This window comes from Anolis sagrei, chromosome 6 (genome assembly GCF_037176765.1).
Source record: "Anolis sagrei isolate rAnoSag1 chromosome 6, rAnoSag1.mat, whole genome shotgun sequence".
Classification (NCBI taxonomy): Eukaryota; Metazoa; Chordata; class Lepidosauria; order Squamata; family Dactyloidae; genus Anolis; species Anolis sagrei.
Genome location: NC_090026.1, coordinates 114321734 through 114345202, shown reverse-complemented (window position 1 = coordinate 114345202; position 23469 = coordinate 114321734). Strand labels below are relative to the sequence as shown.

At 39.9% G+C, this 23469-nt stretch overlaps 1 protein-coding gene across 1 annotated transcript in view; it reads right to left on the bottom strand.

Annotated features, from left to right (window-relative positions):
* Positions 1-4442: 4442 nt before the first annotated feature.
* Positions 4443-23469, bottom strand: part of CCNY (cyclin Y) — a 134846-nt gene continuing 115819 nt past the window's right edge. The window contains exons 6-10 of the mRNA XM_060782533.2: positions 21778-21835; positions 21513-21632; positions 12943-13109; positions 9794-9956; positions 4443-8328 (exon numbers count right to left, since the gene is read on the bottom strand). Of these exons, the coding sequence (XP_060638516.1) occupies positions 8212-8328; positions 9794-9956; positions 12943-13109; positions 21513-21632; positions 21778-21835 (625 nt within the window). The 3' untranslated portion in view covers positions 4443-8211. The remainder of the gene's footprint in view (positions 8329-9793; positions 9957-12942; positions 13110-21512; positions 21633-21777; positions 21836-23469) is intronic.

Here is a 23469-nt window from a genome sequence, read left to right as displayed (position 1 = left end):
ATAGGATGACTTGGAGGTCTCTCGTTCACAGAGTCACCATACATCAAAGTCAACTTGATGGCAGCTAAGATGGCAACACCCTACTACAAGATTTTGTGGTAGCTCTTGAGTGAACAATTCAGAATCATTAGCTGTACAAAAGTCTTGGTCCTGTTGCAGATTAAAAATACTAAACTTGGCTTGTTGATATGGGTACAAACACGATTCAAGTTTGGGATAATGCCTGGGGACATGGTCCTAAGGTAAAAGTAAAGGTTTCTTCTGACATTAAGTCTAGTCGTGTCCAATTCTGTGTGGTGGTGTTCATCTCCATTTCTAGGCCGGTTTCCCCTTGACATAAGTCTAGTTGTATCCGACCCTGGGGGGTGGTGCTCATCTCCATTTCTAGGCCGAAGAGCCGGCATTGTCCATAGACACCTCCAAGGTCATATGGCCAACATGACTGCATGGAGCACCTTTACCTTCCTGCAAAAGCAGTACCTATTGATCTACTTAAATTTACATGTTTTCAAACTGCTAGGTTGGCAGAAACTGGGGCTAACAGCGAGAGCTCACCCCACTCCATGGATTTGAACCGCTAAGCTTTTGGTCAGCAAGTTCAGCAGCTCAGTGGTTTAACCCACTGTACTACCAGGGGACCTGGTAGGTCCAAAGGACGAACGTGATAAAGAAGTTATTACATCTCTATTCCGCAAAACCATGTGGTGCAACTCTTACTGTCACTTCACACTGTATTAAGATTCCATGAACCAAAAGAACAAGCATTTCAAGTACATTTTTAGCTTAAGAGCATATTCGGAAGTATTGTCTATTGTGTTCAATGGGATTTACTCCCAGATAAAGAGTATAAAATTAGAGCAGAGAGAAACCATGAGCATGAGAAACTGAAGATCAGTATAAGACATGATAATTATTAATGTACTACCTTAATGGCTAGCAATAAGGTTATGATAAAAAACAATTTTTCACAGATAGAAACATACTTTTGCTGACTGTAATTTCAATCAACTTAACTCTCACTACCTTGATATAACTTACATAATTTCACTATAAAACTAGGTGAGGAGTTTAGGCTGAATGCATTATTTGCTTTCAGCATTCACAATGCATTCATTTTGGCACTGGGCATCAGTAGGCACATTATTAAAGAGGTTTGAAACCACCGAGTTAAAACAAAACTCCTTTGCACATTCTTAAATTTCACCATTGCCCAATGTTGAAAAACAAAGCCCAAACCTGTTTATTCACAGTTTCTGAATGAAGAGACTGTCTTGTGTGCTTTTTAGTCACTGGAGACAGAAAGATAGTGGCAAGATGGCACTGAATGCTGGCAGGACAAGCTAAATGGAAGTTTAATTTCAACTGGGGCACAGATAGCAAAGAGATGATAACGTAGAGGTGAAAAAGTATGAAACAGGTTGGTTTAGCTAGAAACTCTGGTTTGCTCTTTATGTAATCTTCTTTATATGTGACTATGTATGCAGCACATACATCTAAATTTCAGGGTAGTGTTATGGCTCCTTTATAAATAGTAGAACCACCATTTCTCCTATGATGCTTTTGAGAAGGTTGCAATTGCTTTTGGATTTAGTTCTTTACCAAGACTTGTTAGAGAAAAAACGATTGTTAGGCCAAAACTCTCTTAAGGGCACAGAAATACAAAAAGTAAACGCAATGGAAGCCATATTTTCTGGCATCTAACTTTATGTTGTCCATTCTTCTCTCGTGCTAAAGGGAAGGAAGTTTGGAGGATGCATGGTTCAAAACTGTCTATGCAATCTGGTCTGAAATACAGGGAATAATAAAGTGAGGAGACTAACAGCACATCTGTACTGTAGAATTAATGTGGTTTGACACCACTTTAACTGTCATTGCTCAATGCTATGAAATCAGTTTAGTGCAGTGGTTCTCAACCTGTGAGTCCCCAGGTGTTTTGACCTACAACTCCCAGAAATCTCAGCCAGTTTACCAGCTGTTGGAATTACTGGGAGTTGAAGGGCCAAAACATCGGGGGGGGGGGGCACACCACAGGTTGAGAATCACTGGTTTAGTAAGTCACTCTTTGGCAAGAAAGGCTAAAGACACTGTAAAACTACAACTCCCATAATTCCATAGCATTGAGCCATGGCAGCTAAATTGGTGTAAAACCACATTATTTTTACAATGCAGATGCACCCTTAGAAGCACTTCAGCACATCGTCAAAGCAAAGGAGAGGAGATGGAAGATACATATCCCACTGGTGCATCAGTACCCCTTTCCTCTGTCCCCACATGGGTCCAAAGATTGCAAGTCCTTACAGTTTTATTAACCGTATCGTTATAAGCTCACAATAATGGGGAGAATCCTATAAGCATGAGATACTGTATTTTTATGTTTTATGTAATTTATTATGTTATTGTTTGTGTTTGTTGTAGGGCTTGACCTCATGTAAGCCGCTCCAAGTCCCCTTGGGGAAATGGTGGCGGGGTATAAATAAAGTTATTTATTATTATTATTATTATTATTATTATTATTATTATTATTATTATCTTCCCCATTTTGGATCTTTTATTTTACTTTTGGTATAGTAGTGGGAGAACATTTACTCAAGTTTATCTGCAATTCCTGGTAATCTTATTCTGCCACTTTTCCAGCAGACATTCATGAACTCGTACAGCTTTACAGCCCCACATTATAAGTTTCCCCACTGTTCTTTCACAACGTTTCATCCTGGACAGAAACATCAGTAGAGATAAGCTGCTAAACCTATTTCTGGGTCTTCTCAGCAGTGGAATATTCTCCCCTTGGAGCCCAATCAGTGTCAATGTTGGTATCATTCAGTCCAAGTCAAGGCTTAGCTTTTTATTGAAGCCAAAGCTGATTTTAGCCAGGTGGCACTTGTGCTTTAAGCAAACTTAATTTAATTATATTTTCAAATTTGTTACAGCTATCGTTATTATTTACTGCTTTTAACTTATTTTATTGTAAGCTGCCTGGAGATCTTCAGATACAAGATGGGATATAACTGATTTAATAAACAAATACACACACACCTACAAGCCACTCAAAACATCTTTGCAGAAGCATATGGGAAACTTGGCTTCTCATTGAACACTGAGAAAACCAAATTGCTTTTCCAGCAGTCACCAGCCAATACAATCTGCAATGCCAGAAATAGAGCTTAATGGCGTAACATTAGAAAATGTTGACCATTTCCGCTTCCTTGGCAGCCACCTCTCCACAAAAGTGAACATTGACAATGAAGTACAACACCACCTGAGCTCTGCGAGTGCAACATTTTTCCCAATTAAGCAGAGAGTGTTTGAGGATCAGGACATCCATAGAGATACCAAGGTGCTTGTTTATAAAGCTATTCTCCTCCCAACCCTGTTATACCTGTGAAATGTGGACTGTCTACATATATCACACTCAACTCCTGGAATGATTCCATGCAAATCTCTTAGGAAGACAGGTGGGACAAATGTCAGCGTGCTGGAAGAAGCAAAGACCACCAGGATTGAAATGATGCTCCTCCGCCATCAACTCCGCTGGACTGGCCACATTGTCCAAATGCCCGATCACCATCTCTCAAAGCAGTTACTATATTCCTAACTCAAGAATGGAAAACGTAATGTTGGTGGACAGGAAAAGAGATTTAAAGATGGGCTTAAAGCTAACCTTAAAAACTGTGGCATAGATACAGAGAACTGGGAAGCCCTGGCCCTTGAGTGCTCTAACTGGAGGTCAGCTGTGACCAGCAGTGCTGTGGAGTTTGAAGAGGCATGAATGGAGAGCAGAAGGGAGAAACGTGCCAAGAGGAAGGCACGTCAGTCCAACCTTTGCCGCAACTACCTTCCACCTGGAAACCGATGCCCTGAGGGAGAACATGCAGATCAAGAATAGGGCTCCACAGTCATCTATGTACCCACCGCCAAGACACTACACTTGGAAGGCCATTGAACTACTTTTTTTTAAAGAGGAGACCCTAATGATACATGCTTTTATTTATTTTATTGATTCTGTTATGGTTTTATTATTCGATTGTTTTATTATATTGAAATTGTATTTTATGGTCTTGGTACCAACTGTAAACCGCCCCAAGTTACCTGCGGGCTGAGAGGGACAGTATATAAATGCAGTAAATAAATAAATAAAATAAATAAATATTATTTTCATGGCCATTCAACAACTCCTGAAATGTATCTATGTTGAATTAGGGTTTTCTTCCATAGAGATAGTGCTTGTTATGTCTATGTTCATATTTTTTAAATATATATTCAGTCCAATGAAAGCAAATGGAACAATCAATTTTGCAACCTCAGAAAAGCTGAAACAGAAATCCCAGGTTTATATAGTTTATAGAACAATACAGGGAAGAGGCCTTTTTTTTAAAAAAAAAAAAACAATTCAAAATAATTTATACTTGGAAAACATAACATTAATAATGAGGAAAAAACCCACGTTTAACAGTAGATTTCTCTTTTTTAATTTTTAGTGCAAGAAACATAACCAAGTTAAATCACAGAATCAGTACTAATTGAAGAATATGGAAAATTCTCCTATACAGAGGTAGAATCCAGTGCACAAGGCTAAAACGATATCCAAGAGTCTAAACAAGACTGAGCCAGGTTCTATGGAATCCACTTGAAATTTTAAGTATCAGACTGTATGTACATACATACAATAAATAGACTATACAATCTTTAAAGTTGTTTAATAAACCTCACAAAATTATAGTAGATGCATTGAGAATTTTACATAATGCAAACCTTCCTCTTCCTTGATCTCCATATCCCATAATACGGAACGTAAAGTCTCTTGGTAGAAAAGTCAACCCAAATACTGTTTCACAAAGTCTTGACAAAACAAGCTGTTGTAAAAACTATATCTATATATTTGATAGTGGGGCTGCCATTTGTTTCTATCAAAAACCGACTCCTTCTTCACTCTCTTACTCCTCTTATTTCAAAATATTCCATTCAAGAAAAAAAAGGAAACGGTGAAGGCTAGATAGGATGGGGACCCAAAACTTGAGTTTTGAGATATTGGCACAATGTCAAGAAAAAGGACTGAACTGTTGTAAGCAGTGAGCAAAATCTCCATGTTACATAGCATATGTTAGAAAAGTAGCAGAAAATGCTTAATTATTAGCAATTCAACCTCATCAGTGCCCTGCCCCTTTAAGGCAATTAGTATTGTCAGGGCATAGCCATCCAATAATATTTTAATGCTCTGGACCTAAATCCATCTAGGACACACCCCATCAGCAGTTCCCTCTACTCCAGTGGTTCTCAACCTGGAGTCCCCCTTTTTTTTGGTCTACAACTCCCAGAAATCCCAGCCAGTTTACCAGCTGTTAGGATTTCTGGGAGTTGAAGGCCAAAAACATCTGGGGACCCACAGGTTGAGAACCACTGCTCTACTCTGTAGAACCAAAAAGGAAACATCTTGGGCTGGATCTACACTGCCATATAATCCAGTTCAAAGCCTGGTGCCAGAAACTGGACAATATGGCAGTGTAGATGGGACCTTAGGGAAATGAGAGTTCCTTGCACAACATTAGGATTTGTGGCTAGCATGGAGTTGACACAGTCATGTAGCCCAGAAGTTGGAAATGCTACTTTTGTGTACCACGAATTGCAGAGTCCGTCTGTCCCCAACACAGCTGGGATGGGGAGGGGGGTTTAGACCTGGAAATTGGGGTACAAAAATTAACATTTTCAAGGCAGCAGGGAAACCTTTGTGCCAACAGCCAACTTGCCCATCTTTGGTGAGACCCAAAGATGGATAACACTAATTCATATGGATCTAAAGAGGGATAATACTAATTCATATGAGGTTAAGAACCAACCATTTTATGATTCTCATATAGCCACTATTATTGACAAGGAAATAAGTAGTTGACTGGTTTAAAAAGCAATTTTTAGTGTTTCTTTCTGCAAGCAATGAAAAGACCAACGATGATGGGTTTGTGGGCATGCCTCTTCATTGATTCCAAGCCCCTGACTATAGGTAAGACAAACCATATGGGAGCCTATTCCTGCTCCCTAAAATTGAAGCCATGTGGGTGTACCTTCACATGGAAAATACTCCATGCAACTGTTCAACCTTTCACTCAAGTAAACATCTGATGAAATGGGATTTTAAGGCTCAATGAGATCAGATAAAGGAATGTGTATGGGCAAGTCTCCTGTGCGAGATACCACTGAAACAAATGAAGAAGGTTCAGGAGCATATGTGAGGACATTCATTCTGGACATGTCCTCCAATGAAATGCCTGGGAGCTAGTTATTAACAGTATGGGTAGAATTGGGGAGCATGTGCAGGAGAACTTCCTGCTGGCATGGACTTTTCATGGTTCACTCCATTAGTGCACGTAAAATAAAGCCAACACAATATGGTCAATATCATCTGTTTTAGCCATTCTTGCACAGAATAGAGCTCATGGACTTCCACAAACTTAGTATGTCTGTTGTCAAAGGCTTTCATGGCCAGAATCATTGGGTTACTGTGTTTTCCAGGCTGTATTGCCATGTTCCAGAAGTATTCTCTCCTGACATTTCGCCCACATGTCAGGATGCCTACCATAGATGTGGGAGAAACATCAGGAGAAAATTCTTCTGGAACATGGCCATACAGCCCTGAAAATTCACAGCCACCCCATAGTTATGTCTGCTTTTGGTTTGTTTGTTTTCTGTATCATAAAATGGCATGGTTTTTATTTTTCAAATGTGCAAAAAAATTCAGACACTTGTGTAGAGCACAAGCATTTTTACAGAGATAACGTAATTCGTTATATTTCTTTCAAAAAGTGGGTATTCAACCCATTTATCCTGTTAAGGAAAGGAAGGAAAGGGATCCAGTAGTAACAACGAAAAAGTACAATATAATCAACAAAGCAACAAAATTTTCTTCACAGTTTGCATTTTGTTTAAATTTCTGTAAGCACCTACACTGAAAAAAATGCAATTTTTAAAAACAGGTTGTTTTTATTCTGAAATCTAACCTGCGACAAAACACTTCGTAAAATTAATATAGTTTTTTTTCTACTTCTTCCATGGACCCTTTTTTACTAGAACATTTTTTTTAATTTTTCTATTTTTATACAAAGAGATTGGTTTCCATTTAAAGTAAACATATAAAAAACTTGAGGCTATTGCTTGCAACATTGAACCAGGAAATGAAGGAAATCAACTGGGCCGTACAAAAGGAGACTCTGGCTCTCTTTCCATCTCTCGCACTTAAACTCTGCCAAATCTCTACATGCAATGGAAATCCTGCAAAAAGGACTACCACATCCAATGCAAATGTAACTTCCTAGGGCCCAGTTTTACTATTATCTGTATCCTTCCAACAATCATTAACTTTTATAGTAAGGAAAAATAAACTATCCCAAAGAATGTAGGAAGGCACATGCAGCCACATTTACTATGAAACAGACAGTATTCATGACGCATCAGGAAGCACCATGTACCTGGTTGCTATATAAATAAGGGGGGAAAGAAGAAAATGAAGTTACAAACGATCACCTGATCTCTTTTTTTGTATACTTTTGGTTCAGCACTATAAATCAAGTCAAATGTTGTTTTCAAAAATACAACAAAGGCATACAAGAAACAAAATACGCATAATTATTAGAGGGTAAAACTCATTAAACAGCTTATGAAAAAAAGCGCAGTGTGTTGGGTGGGAGAGGAAAGAAGAAACCAACCAATGTTGTCCAGTCCATAGGCTTTTGTTGTGCTACTGTAGATCCTGCCTCCTTCACAGCGGTTGCTTTTAGAATCAAGGAAAGCAACTAAGAAGGAATGCAAATAAAAAACGCGTAGTAAAACAATAGAAGATACCAAAGGAAACATGAATCACTTCCAACTTCTTGTGGTACTTCTTCCAAGTTTATCTTGTTGTTGTTTTCATGGCGCTCTGACTGCCGACAATCTTTCTCCCTTTCTCGCCTTCTTGTTTTCCAAGTATATTTATGCATTTACTTCTTTATGAAAAAGCACAGGATCTGTAGTAAGTAACAAAACCGGTTTGCTTCCAAGGTACTGCTCTTCCTCTCCAATTCTTATATTTATTCTTGTGTGCTACTCATCGGGGGAGGCACTGTAAAGGCGGATCAAAAAATAAGAAAAGCCAAGAACAAAGAAAGAAGAAGGACCGAAACACCCCTTCCGCCCAAAGTTGGTGATAGAAACAGTACTGTCGGAGGAATATCCCGGACTTCACTGTTAGGAGATAATAGCAGGTGACCATCTAACTACAGTTAGATTGTCCGAACTGACTGAACGCTTCTTTGCAGATTTCCTGAAGTCCTTATACTTGTCTTCACACAAGCGAGAGATGGCCTGTAGGAAGATGGATAAATGAGAATGAAAGGTCAAATCCAAGAAACAAGAATCCAGAAATATATTATTTGATCCCCTAATAAAGAAATGCCAAAGACCAAATCTGGGGCATTCTGTATGACAAATGTCTACTGTTAAATGTTTTGCTATGTGTTTGCTTTGCCTATACATTTGACAACCGGGACATCCGTAGAGACATCAAGGTGCTTGTTTACAAAGCTATAGTCCTCCCAATACTGCTATACGCCTGTGAGACGTGGACCGTCTACACACGTCACATGCAACTCTTGGAACGATTCCATTAGCGCTGCCTCTGGAAAATCCTTCAAATCTCTTGGGAAGACAAACGGACAAACGTCAGCATGCTGGAAGAAGCAAAGACCACCAGCATTGAAGCGATGGTCCTCCACCATCAGCTCCACTGGATCAGCCACGTTGTCCAGATGCCCGACCACCATCTCCCAAAGCAGTTGCTCTACTCCAAACTCAAGAACGGAAAATGGAATGTTGGTGGACAGGAAAAAAGATTTAAAGATGGGCTCAAAGCCAACCTTAAAAACTCTGGCATAGACACTGAGAACTGGGAAGCCCTGGCCCTTGAGCGCTCCAGCTGGAGGTCAGCTGTGACCAGCAGTGCTGCAGAATTTGAAGAGGCACGAATGGAGGGCGAAAGAGAGAAACATGGCAAGAGGAAGGCGTGTCAGGCCAACCCCGACCAAGACCGCCTTCCACCTGGAAACAAATGCCCTCGCTGCAGGAGAAGATACAGATCAAGAATAGGGCTCCACAGTCACCTACAGACCCACCTGAACACTGATCCTGGAAGACTATCCTACTCAGCCAACAAGGGATCACCTAAGTAAGTAAGTATACATTTGAAAGTCCACTAAAATTTTTGCCACTCCATCTCCACCAGTCCTGATAAACAAAAACACAAGCTTTCCCAAGTCTACTTTAATGCATCACACTTCAGTTAATTTAGCATGAGCTATGTAAAATTATTGCTTCTTAAACAACCTACTTAAGAGATGGACCAATACTGTGCTTTCACCTACCTACATCCAACAAAGTATGTCTTCTCTAAGAATTTTCTAGATATTTCCAGTATATTCTATGGTATGCTTCTGCTGCAAGTTTCCATAGAGTCGCCTTGAAATATGTAGTAAATTCTTAGAGAGGATATTAACAGAGGGTGGCATAAAGACTAAATGGTAGCACTAGAAAATTTGCCAACGTCAAAGTACTGAAATTCCATCCTTTCTGGTAGGTACCACATTTAATAGTGCTCTATAGTGCCATCTGTCAGGGATGCTTTGCTTGTGCTTTTCGTGCATTGCATGGGGTTGGACTAGATGGCCCATGTGGTCTCTTCCAACTCTATTATTCTATTCAATGAAGCACATCGGCTGTGTAAAATTACAATAAGGTAAGCTTGCTATGTCCACAAGGAGAACAAGGGTCTTACCTCAAGTTTACATGCCCTTTCCCTGCTGAGGGGCTCCAGTGGAAAGCTCAAGTTGTTTGCTTCAGCCAGGGACCGCAAATCAAAATAATACTTGGCATAAACACTGGAAGGGACATTGATGTTGAACTGCAGCAACTCAAGAAACTGTCGTTCCAACTCATTCCTGCAAAAATAAATGATACGACAAAGATGCATGTTAGTAATTATCCTGTAGAAGTACAATTTACTTCAGCTTCTTAAAATACTGAATGGGAGAGAAAGTAAATAAATCAGAACCTAGTCACAGGCATCTTCAACCCAAGCCATTTCAAAGAAAATTCTTCCTTTCCTAAATGTTTAGATGCAAGAAATGTATTTTTCACTTAAGCATTTACCCTTTGATATTTGTTTCCACAAACATCAAAGGGTAAATGCTTAAGTGAAAAATATCAGGAACTCGTTTTCTGTTGCATGTTTGTGCCTCACAACACACAAACTGCCAAGGGTGAAACGTAACCGCAGATGCTCAACAGTGTTTTTATTAAGACTTTAAAAACGTAATCCAATCAGACCTATGCTGTGTTTGCCTGTAATTTATGTATTTAGATAATTTAGTGCACATTTCGACTTGTAAAAAGGATCTTGGATTACAACCCCTGAAGAAGATAATATCATATTTTATAAGCTTGTACATAGGGCTTTCAGCCTAAAGTAGAACTGCTTCCTTGTTGAACCAGCACAAATAATGCTTCCTTGTCCAAAAAATATAATGACTAGAATATGGGAGAGGAAATATGTTAGGCAATATAAGCAGCACTCTGATGACGCCTGCAAGCCATTTTCGGAGATGGGAGTTTTGTTTTTTGCTAGTATTCTGTTTGATATCTCCTTTGTCCATGCCTAAATGGTTTGAAATTATTTGAAAAACTGCATTTCCGGATACAAACCAGCATGAGCATTGTGGTCTGTGGAGGAGGCCCTGCTCTTGGTCCCACCTCCATCTCAAGCATGGTTAGTGGGAACGAGAGAGGGGACCTTCTCCGTGGTGGCTCCCCACCTCTGGAACTTCTCCCCTAAAGAACTAAAAATGACCTCTCTCTTTCCTTTCCGTTAAAAAGCTCTTAAAAACCTACTTATGCCCCTTAGCTTATGGAGAGGAGGAGGACTAGTACATTTTTATATATCCTCACTGAGATATTGGACATCTACATCAGCCTGATGGATGCCATAAACTATTTTATGTTTGAATGCCTTCTAAGCTTAACTTTTAAGTTATATCATGTGACAAATGTGTGTGATGTATTATTTTATGCTTATTTAATTGTTTGGTTCATTTTATAAATTCCTATTAAGATAATTTAAACCACTATTTTTGATTTGATTCATTGTTTGTTTGTCTTGGAATTGAATGTTTGTCACTTGTCATTTGTTGGAAACCGCCCTGACTCCCCTCTGGAAGATAGGTCTGATTACAAATAAAGTATTGTTATTATTTGCTTTTCTTTACTCAGAAAAACTGGACTGTTTGTTTTTAAAAATACAAAAATGATTGGCTAAGTGACAGTGCCATCAGCCACTCAACTGTTCATCTGAGGTATCCAGCAATTGCTTTCAAGACAAACACTGTGCAACATGTTGGACTCTAGCCCTATACAAGTACCCTATAAATTCAGACATTTCAATTTAAAAATCAACCCAAAAGACCTGGGTTGACTTATTCATGGGTTGATGAGAGTATTGCACATTAACTCTTATTGAAAAAGGAACTAGCCACTTTTCTGAGTTGCGTGGCAAAATGTAAGAGCATAGTCCATCTTGAGAAACCCTGAAAGAAGCACTGATCCACTCTACTCCAGTGCTCCATCTGGCCTTTTTTAATGTCTAGGTGAAAACACAGAAGTGGTATTCAGGGATAGCTGGCTTCCTGAGCTGGCTCTGGAGGTTTTCACTGGAATGATCCTTGGCTTATTCACAGGCCATAAAAAAACTCTTCATTTTGGCCCCCAAATGTGCCCTCAACTTATACATGAAAATCAAGCTGGAATCCATTCAAGGCTTTTCTGCACATCCTTTCAGGTGCTTGTCAGAGGTTTCAGGACAGCTGGTCAATATTCTGGTCCACAACCCTCAAAAAGAGCTTTTTCTCATTCCATGGAAGTCTAGATGCATGATGTTTAGTCTGTAGAGTGATTGTAGAACATTTGAAATAACATATATATCCAGAACGTTTTTCTTCACTTCTTAGGTATTGATTTCCAATAACTTTACATTAGATTTCAACAGGTGGCTTTCATTTTCAAGGATGTTGATTATTTATTTTATTTATTTATTTACAACATGTCTACCCCACCTTTCTCCACCCCGGAGGGGACTCAATATGGTTTTACACATAGGCAACTATTTGATGCCTTCCAAAACAATTTTTCACATATTACATGATGATGATTTATGCATTTTTCTTATTTTTATACCACTTTGTTGCAAATATTTAATTTTTTTCTGCCTTAATACTTCCAAAGAGTTCAGAGATAATCCTACAAATATAAATTGGGTCCAAGCAAGGTTTACATTCAATTGCTAGTCCCAACTAGAGAGTACCTGCTGGACAATTCCTGAATTTTAAGCCAACAGTTACAACAGTTATACAATAACCATTGATTCCATGACTCTACTTTAGTTGGAACTAACAACAGTATGCAATAGTAAGAACAGCCTTTCATAGTTCACGTTGAGAACTGAAGATTAACACAACCCAAAAGTCAGAAATGTCAAACGCTAAATTCACCCCAAATTGCTCTAATATGCTCCCCATTAATAATATCATTGCAACTTCAATAGTAACTTACATCTCCCATGATTTCAGTGGTACCTAAATAAACAATTTTCCTGCAAAATCTATATATGTGCAATATACCATATCAGATTACCTTATCATACTAGCATGTTTCATATTTATTTATTTCGGTTGCTTAATGTTTAAAGTAAGTAAAATAACATTCATAGAATTTGTAAATCAAGAAATAGGCAACTAGGTAACCTCCTGGTGTTTTAGATTACAGCTTCCATGATCATTGACATTGATGCTCACAACAAGCTATTGTCCCATTGTCTATCTCTGATGTTATGTTCATTAAAAACATGAGAAAAATAAGACAGATTGGTGAACTCACATGTCCTCAACTGTGATATCTTTCAGGATCTGACAGTAGTCCACATTCCACACCGCCTGGTCATCCCAAACTTTTGACGCCAGTAGAATCGCACCCAGCACTATTCGCTTCCAGTTTGCTGGACAAATATCTATTTCTGCGTAAGTTAATAGTCTTTCAAGATATACCTGGAAAAAAATTACAGTAACAGTTTACTGGATTTTCCTAGCTACTTAGAAGCTCTTCTGCCAGCTGATATTGGAATGGAGAAGTTTTGAAAATGTTAATACTGCAGATGCAAACAAGCTAAGACTGCAAACTTCTGCACACTAACTGAAGAATACTTTCCACTGACTACAAAGTATTATCTATTTATTTAGGACATTTATATTCCGCCTTTCTCACCCCGAAAGGGACTCAGAGTGGAGCACAGCATATACACGGCAAACATTCAATGCCAGGACACAAATTCACATACAATACATAAACATTAAAAAAAATTAAAATATTAAAATACACCATTTAAAACCGTTCTAGTCATCCGTGTCAAATCTAATTGGCCTGGTCATCTTTCCTATTGCCGCTTTATTGCCCTGTCTCGAAAGCTTGGTCCCACAGCCAAGTTTTTTACCATCCTTCTAAAGGACAGGAGGGAGGGGGCTGATCTCACCAGGAAGGGAGTTCCATAGCCGGGGAACAATCTCATCCCCACGAATCGTTCCTGTGACAATGGTGAGACGGAAAACAGGGCCTCCCCGGAGGATCTTAATCTCTGTGATGGTTCATAGGGGGAGATGCGTTCGGACAGGTAATTTGGGCCGGGGACATTTGGGGCTTTATAGGTCAAAGCCAGCACTTTGAATTGTGCCCAGTAGCAAACTGGCAGCCAGTGGAGCTGGCATAACATGGGAGTTGTATGCTCCCTGTATGCCACCCCAGTTATTAACCTGGCTGCCTCTCGTTGGACTATTTGAAGCTTCCGAGCAGTCTTCAAAGGCAACCCCATGTAGAGTGCATTGCAGTAGTCTATCCTTGATGTAACGAGAGCGTGGACCACCATGGCCAAGTCTGACTTCCCAAGGTACAGGCACAGCTGGTGCACAAGTTTTAACTGTACGAACGCTTCCCTGGCCACCGCTGCAACCTGGGATTCCAGGCTCAGTGATGAATCCAGGAGAACTCCCAAGCTGCGAACCTGGGCCTTCAAGGGAGTGTAACCCCATCCAACACAGGTTGTGACCTTATACTATGTTCGGCCTTGCGACTGTAAGTAGACAAACTTACTACCAAGTAGACATATGCAGGTTTGGCTTGTAAATTAGTTTAGGAGTACAGATCAAAGGAAAGCACATTCCCTTCAATTGAGCTTCTTTCCAGACAGGTATTTATAAGATTATAGCATAAATCTTCATTCTTTGTCTTCTGCCAATCTAGTCAAGCTCAAAAATCAAACAAATAACTTTTCCTATTACAAAAGGGTTTTGAAAAAATGAAATCCAGACATTCAATTAATTCATGTAATGTTCATTAAAAGTTTTAATATGGACTCTCATAATTTAATTGTCTTCCCTTCATCAGTTGTTGTAAGGAATCGCTTAACAACTTCCCGAGAGCTTTCAGAAAAGATTGTGTTTAATTATGACTTGCTTTTTTGCAGCACAAAAATGTAATTGGGAAAAAAATTAATCAAAGGCATGGAGGATTTGTAATCCCCACCCCACCCCTTTTTCTATTGGAGCTTTGGTCTTTCTAATGCATACGAGGAATCCATAGCCAATTCTACCTGAGGCAGTGGAAATCAACTGGGCACATGACCATTCTTTTCTATACTACCTTTAGTTCCTTGATAAAAGGTGAGGTAAAAATGTACCGTGAAAAAATGTACAACCTCTTGTACAAGTCAAGGGTAGGGTTTGGGGCTACGGATTCTGATGGATAACTCAAGGACCAATTCCTTGGAGAGGGGATAGCACTAGTGCAGTTGTTCTCAACCTGGGGTCCCCAGACGTTTTTGGCCTACAACTCCCAGAAATCCTAACAGCTGGTAAAATAGCTGGGATTTCTGGGAGTTGTAGGCCAAAAACATCTGGGGACCCCAGGTTGAGAACCACTGCACTAGTGGGATCTCATGGGGCTGGGCTAGTCATCCATGGCTGTGGTTGCCATTATCCACTCAGGGATTCAAAAGTGAGATTACAGTGAGATTACAGTGATCACAGGAGAGGGAGTCAGTACTTCTTTTAGGACATCCAAGGACACAGTACTCTGAGAAGGAGATGCCTTCTTTTTTATATGAGTTAAATACATTTCTTACATTGACCCATGGATAAATGGACCCAGGGTTTTTAGATCCATTTTTGACTAAAGTTTCTAGACTTATACATGAGTATATACAATAATTGCATTTTAATGATGAAAACAGTAAGATACCATGAGTTTCTGCTGATACTAAAAGACAAAGTGAATCTACTGGATCTTTATAAGCTCAGACATCTGAGAAATGTTGAAGAAAGTTCCCAAGTTTTAGTGTGAGTAGGAAATGTCTCACCAAATATGAAACTATTGATTCATCCCAACATCTGGCCGACTTCAAGAGGGAGGGGCACGGGCAAAATAAGTGAATGCCAGAAAGCTCATACACTGTGTGTCAATGCGTATGTGCAAATGATGTAAAGAATGCAGCATAACATTTTCCTAGGTTGTTAAACTCTAGCTCCCCAAGGAAATAGTGCAAGCTGGCTGACAAGATTACTTGACAAAGCACTCAACATACCCCAGGTCAGGGCTGCAGTACAATGTGAATGACTGCGTGAAGGTTGGAAGGTCATGGCTACTCATTTCCTCAAAACTTAAAAGTGCTCAGAAGGTTTCTGAGAGAATCAAAACCCAGCTCAGAATAATTATGAGGTTCTGAAAACCAAAGATTTACTGGCGTGGAACAAGCCCCAAGGGAAGGAATTATACAAGGGTCTTTCCAATGACAGGGAATTTAAAGGACAGCAGAAAAATAGATGTTTTGGTTTTGAACCCTGGAAGGAGACAGTCAATAATGGACAGCTTCCCGTTCAGATTCCTTGCAGAACTCCTGACAAAAATGGATCTAGCAGGAAGGGACCTCAGCTGATGTCAAAGCAAAGAAAACAGCAACTTCTATAGATCCTGAATGATCCTATGCTTCTCATATTACAGGCTTAGTGTGGCAATGTAGAAAGCCAAGCTACAAATGCCCCATTAAATTTGTAATAGGGGATTTTGTAATTTTGATTCTATACAGAGGAGAAAGTCTCCAATGCTTTAGCACAAATGATTCAAAGAGAAGTAAAAACTAGGCATTGTTTACAATCTCACTCTGCCTCGTAAGGGAAAGCCAACTCCCACCTGAACAAATCTTGCCAATCAAACCATAATAGGGTTGCTTTTGAGTTGCCACAACACCCCCCAAAAAAACATAAAACACAAGAAGAGATACAAATGCATACTGAAAGGCACACAGCAACTTCATTTAGAGCAGTTGCCATCAAATAAGTTTGCAGCTGAAAGGACATAGGGTTTGCATATGACGGAGTAGAGATTTCTCAACTTCTGGGTCTGTTTTTGGAAAATGCTTTACTAAAAACCTAGGTCATAGAGGTTTTTCTATTTTAACAGTAAAACAAAATAATTACACAGTAGAATGAAATGAAAAACACAGTACAAACTGTTTAGTCATTAAGCAATCTTGAACTCAGTTAAACCAAACTCAGGCCACATTACTCAAAAACATGTAGCGGTCCATATCTGGAATGTTGGGAATTGGTATGGTTAGAATATAAGTGATAAGCCCTTGGATACATGGAGACTGAACACACATTTTTTGCTTAAAGCAATCCTTATTACTTGTTGCTGGGACTACATATCCATCAAGCCAATATCTTCTTTTAAAAAAGAAATAGCTACAGTGAGCCCTTGGTATCCACTGGGGTTTGGTTCCAGAAGCTCTATGGCAGTGGTTCCCAATCCATGGGCCTAAAATCAGGCCCGCAAGACATGCAAATAATAACACAGCCCAACCATTTTTTTTCTTTATGTCTTTGTTTTTAGGCCTATTCCTGGGGTTATTAAGGGTGCTGTTTCAGAAAATTGCATTGGATTTGCATCAGCTCTAGATTATTACATACTAGCATGGGTACCCAGCGGTGCCTGGGTTATTTGAAAAAGGCATTGTTTGTTTTGGGGTGCTAGGTAATATCATTTAGTTAATTAGAAACCCTATTTATTAGAAAAAAGCCAGTCTTTCATTTTGCTGTTTATGAATGCTCCCATTAGAAAATATGTAACAATGTAGGTGGACTACAATTTCCAGAATCGTGGGTCAATCCTCCGCAAACCAGGCCTGTATACACAGCTGGCCATATTGGGTCTGTGTGCCAAGTTTGGTCCAGATACATCACTGACTGGGTTCAGTGTTTTCTTGATAAGGGTGAACTACAACTCCCATATGCCACAGACAATCACCTCCAAAACCTGCCAGTATTTACAGCTGGACATCTTGTGTCTGTGTGCCAAGTTTGGTCCAGATCCGATGCTGGCTGGGTTCAGTGCTCTCTGGATGCAGGTGAACTACAACTCCAAAAATCAAGGTCAATCCCCACAAACTCCTGCAGTATGTTCAGTTGGTTATGGGGGTTCTGTGTGTTAAATGTGGTCCAGGTCCATTGTGGGTGGGGGTCACAGTGCTGTGTCTTGATGCAGGGTGAACTACAACTTCCATCCTGCTGAGTCAGTACCCCAAACCCCTGTTCAGTTGCTAATCAATTCTTCTGTTTGCTGTGTGCCATAGGAAATGGTAGGAAAGAGTTAAGCGAGAGGCAGTGGGTGGGTTCATGCAAAGTCCACACCAACTGAGAGAGAAAGGAACCCTGAGAGGTGGTGCTCACTGTAACCTGTAACGTACCTTGGAGGGAGGGCCATTAGTGTCTCCTGGATGGTGGAAGTTATAGCTCTTTGGGGAAACAGAAGTCTGTCTGTGTAAGTGGACACCTCCACCACATTTTTCACTTTTATTAGGTGTATAGATATAGATAGATAGATAGATAGATAGATAGATAGATAGATAGATAGACAGACAGACAGACAGACAGACAGATAGACAGATACTGGATGACATATGCTCTGAATCAGAAACTAGAGCTGATGGGGTCTATCCAATCCAATTTTCTGAATCCTCACCCCAAATAACCAAACCAAATCTAAAGCTGACCTAAAACTAATTCATAACCCTTTGGTACAATGTTGGCGAGTAGTCCCTGGTCAAAGTGGTCCCTGGACAAAAAAAGGTTGAGAACCACTGCTCTATAGATATCAAAATCCATTGATGCTGAAGTCCATTGCATACAATGGTGTAGTAAAACGTTTCTTATAGAAAATGGCAAAATCAAGGCATGCTTTTTGGATTTTTTAAAAATGCAAGCCACTGATGATTGAATCCACGGATATGGCTGGCTGACCATAGTTACTTCCAAGCATACATATGCAAGACAAATGTTTTTAAATGGTATGAACCTTCAACAAAGGAGCAGAGAATCATACAGCTCTCATTGACTAAACAGCTATTGCCACTTCACCTCCCTGAAAAATTCTTTCTCAAAAATCTTATTCTAAAGTAGATAATGATCACAGCCAGCTATTCAAATTTTTTCAACTTGTCTTGGCAAGACGCACACAATGGAGATGTGTGTGTGTGTGTGTCTGTGTGTTTAAATATCACTTCACGTCAGCCATAAATGTGCGCCAGTCACTCAGACGGCCCCTTCAGCATCCATCAGCTCTTATTAATGCCCTTGTCACTTACCGATAGTTGTCCAAGATTCTTTGCCTGAAGCTACAGTGATTTAAGACTTAGTCTTACAAACATGGAAACATTCCAGCTTGTAACATCCTCAGGATGCTTGTCCGATGACCAACCCCACCTGTGCATTATATTAATCAATCAGCAGGGGAGCCTGTAACCGTATCCCTTGGCCTGAGCCACAGATAATCCAGTCTGGGCTCTTTAAATAGATCCCTTTACTGTACAGAACAATGGTGAACAAACACATACCCATGTCACACTCCACAATAAGCTTCTGTACATTTTTATGTGCCTTGCCAAAAAGACACTCGAGTATCTTTTCTAGGAAGGCATACTTTCCACAAATTTATTGGTCTATATGAAGTGCATTGCTGGAGGGAAGAGAGGGGGAACCATAATTTTTTTTGTTTTTTTCAATACAGGCAGTTCCTGAATGACAGATTTCCAACTTACATGTAACTCCTAGTTGGAGGTGAGAGGAAATCTACCCCTAGGAAGGGAAATTCACTCCTGAAAGAGTTATTATCATGGGGAAAAGGTGTCTCCACTGAAGCTTTATCACCAATTCTTGTTTCCACAACAACCCAAAATTTTCTCACAGAAAGTGAGCGAACTCTTCTGAACAGGGACACAGATAGCAAAACAAAAGTTACAAGGATCTTAACTTCTATCTCAAACGAATTAAATATTTTTTTATTGGAATTACACTTGAAAAATGTACGTGTTCTGTTGTTGTTATTCATTTCTTCAGTTGCTTCCGACTCTTCATGACCTCATGGACCAGACCACGCCAGAGCTCCCTGTCAGCCGTCACCACCCCCAGCTCCTTCAGAGTCAAGCCAGTCACTTCGAGGATACCATCCATCCATCTTGCCCTTGGTCGGCCCCTCTTCCTTTTTCCTTCCTTTCCCCCCAGCATAATTGTCTTCTCTAAGCTTTCCTGTCTTCTCATATATGTTCTGACTTCTATGCAAATTCAACTTAGGAACAAGCCTACAATATGTTTGTATTATATTTATTTAAGCTTAATTTTTGGTTATTTTCAATTAGTTTTATAAGTTCATATTAAGAATGTTTTATCCACTACTTTTAATTTGTTTTTTGCCTGTTTTTGGCATTAAATGCTTGCCACTTTGTCACTTTTGTTGGAAACCGCCCCCGAGAGGACATAGGATGGGTTACAAATAAATCATCATCAACATCATCACTATCTTGTTCATAGCCCGGGGACTGCATGTAGTTTAAAAAATATGTATAACCTAGGTTTTTCCAATCTGCCTCGCAGAGCCAGGTAGAAAGTAAATGGGGCTTTAGGTGACCATCTGAAATTCCAGGCAACCAGGTAATGTAATATTTCTCTAGCTGAAAAGTGGGAACGACATAGCTCTCCAGAACCTAAATAAACTGTAGCACAAATTTCCATTTCTGTGGGATATATTCAGGGTATGGGTAATTTGAAAAAAAGTCCAAGCTGTAAGGCTAACAACCTAGCTGTTGCGATCATACATAGCTGCTTCGGACTGAAGCAGTTTCATGTCTGGGATTTCTGTTGGACTCAAAAGAAACAAAAAACCCACAACCTATCACTTACACATGGAGATTTTAGAAAGATCAAGTGAAGAAGTGAGATTCACTCAGAGTCAGTTCTATGCTTGTCGAGCTCTAAGGTGGTCACCCAAATGTAACATAATGAGCCCTGTTATTTGAAGTTTTCCTTAGGAGATGGTTCTTCCTGTTTGTTGCATTGCCTGATTCTGCATAATTCCTTTTTTAATAATTAAATAACAAAACCATCTAAGAGCTACTAAAGAGCAAACAAGCATGGAGTATCTTCTGAAATAGCTCAGGGCCATATCATTTTAAATTTACTCTGCCACATTTATGTGTGTGTGTGTGGGGGGGGGGGGGGGCAATTCAGACTGTGACGGAAACTCTCCCTCTTCCTGTGCCAGAACTTCTGTCTCCTCTTCCCCTTTCCACACTGGCTATACAATTTTTATAAAGTGTTGTTAAAGGTAAACCTGAGCCCCCAGTGGTGCAGTGGGTTAATGGTCAGCGGTTCAAATCCAGAGAGCAGAGTGAGCTCCCACAGTTAGCCCCAGCTTCTGCCAATGTAGCAGTTTGAAAACATGCAAATGTGAGTAGATGGATAGGTACCACCTTGAACGCCAATCCATGTAGTCATGCTGGCCACATGACCTTGGAGGCATCTACGGACAACGCCTGCTCTTCGGCTTAGAAATGGAGATGAGAACCAACCCCTAGAATTTGACACAACTAAACTTAACGTCAAGGGGAAACGTTTACCTTTAAGGGTAAACATACATGACAAATGCCATATCTAGTTTGTCCATTAGAAGTGGGTTTATGGCCCATTAGGAAATCAACAGATGGTGTGAATCTCATATAACAACAACAACTTAAGTTTTGTATCCCACCACCATCTCCCAAAGGGATTCAGAGCGGCTTACATGGGAAAAAGCCCAAATCTCTGAAATTGAATTTTTCACCAACTATCCTCAAATACAAAGTTTTGTTTTTCTTACAAACCTTCAACACTAACTAATTTTCCAATATTTTTGAAGGAACTGAAACACACATTTTTCCTATGAGACAAAGAGGCGTCATTTTCAAGCCCCCCCCCCCCCCCCCCCGGAGAAGACACTTTAATGTTTCACATATGCTCATTTCAAGATATATGTGCGAAATGAACACCTGGCACAAGTTATAAACCATCATCCAGAAGGCTTAGGGTACTCACCAGGGTGACAATGGCACATTCGGCAGTCAGTTGAGCAGCGCTGAACAATGTCCGGACAAAGCGATAGATCTGTTTTTGCTCTGGGTCATGTTTGTCATAATCTGGCGGCACTTCGGATTTCTGGGGAAAATGACATTGTTTAAAAAGTGGGCAATCTACAAAATACATTGGATAATGGGAGCAGACATTGCAAAGAGCGGAAGAGAAGTGATGGAAAGCGCTTCATGAAAAGCATGTTAAGACAGTGAGGTAAATGATGCTTTACCGATAGGGGGTGGAGGTTTTCATCAAAAATATCTAGTAGCATTCTTCCATCTGTGTCCCTGTGAAAAAAATGAGAAAGATGAGAAGAAAGGCAGACAACTTCTTAAACCATGAAAAACCAAAACTAGGGAAAGACACTTCTCACATTGGAGGATCTATTTCAATCTGCTATTTTTCGGTTTGTTGAATGACAGATGTCATAACCAGTGAGAAGCCTTTCCTAGATCACTCATTCCCAACCGGTTGTCCGTGGAGCACCAGTGGTCCGCAAGAATGAAAATATGGTCTGCAGTCTCAACATTACTATACTATTGCCTCGAAACCAGGCAGCAACTAGAGCGGCTGGTCTTGCGAAACCCTCTTATAGTGTCGAGGCAACTGAGAATTCGGGAGGGGAGAGGCTGACTACCCATGAAAGATTACTACTACCACAACAGCTCTATAATTTTCTGTGAGTGAGAAGATGGTGGCTACTGGATGGCATATGTTCTGTATCAGAAACTAGAGCTGATGTGGTCTGTCCAATGCAATTTTCTGAATCAGCACCCCAAATAACCAACCCGAATCTAAAGTTGACCAAAACCTGATTCGTAACACTTTTGGTACTAATTATGGAAAGTCAAAGTCAAAGTGGTCCCTGTTCAAGTGGTCGCTGATCAAAAAAAGGTTGGGAACCATTCTTCTAGATGAAGGAACTTGTCCACTGCATTAAGTCATGGAGGCTATATGGAAACTCCAGATTCTGTTACAAGAAACTGATTACAAGGGGAGTCTGCATATTTTCTTTAGGAAGGACATTGTGTGTGAGAGGATGCCAAATGAGATAGATGATAGTTTTGATCCAAATGAGCTTTTCTAACATTACTGCTTGAGGCTGGGTAGAATGTAGTACCACCAGAATACAGCAGAGGACGCTTGGACAACATGTAGGATAATATGAGCAGAGATTCACTTGACAAACTTACTGCAAAAAGAAAAAACTAAGACAGTCATATTAGTTATCCTTTTTTCTGAAATTCATGCTCAATCCATGTCCTGAATTCTAAAACTTAACTTTAGAGCAGCCCTGGGGAAAGTTACAGACTGTACCATAACAGTGTAAATGGGAAAAACTGAGCTAATAGGAATACAATAGGGAATGCAAGTCCTCAGCTTGCCAATTACCATTTGTTAAGAGTGAGCTAATACTATGTCTGCAGAAATTGGAAGAAATGAAACAGAATTTCCTGACTCATTTTTCTTTATTGAGGGGGAGATGGGGAATTTCTCATTTTGTTTTTTCTCACAGCAGTTACCAGAGCTTCAATAAGTTACTTTTCTTTTGGATCACTGTCTTCAGTATCTGCCGGTTGGGAGATTTTGCGACTGAAGTGTCCAAAACTTAAGTCCTCAGCAACATATATAAACATTAATAGCTGCAGAGTTAGGAAAAGCAACTATATAGCTTTTGAGGTTGGTTTAAATATGCATCCATATATTGTAATTGATACCAGATGTAACTCTATTGCAGTTCAGCAATCTTTTAAGGATCTCATCCTTCATAACCACATTTCAATAAGAGTGGGTTTACTTTAGCATTTTCCTCTTTTGAGTGTTAACCGGAATCTTGGGGACCCTGGAGCATGAGAAATGGCCTGCAATTCCAATGCTGCTGAGTTAACCTATGCAGAAGCCCTAAATCATTATTGCATTG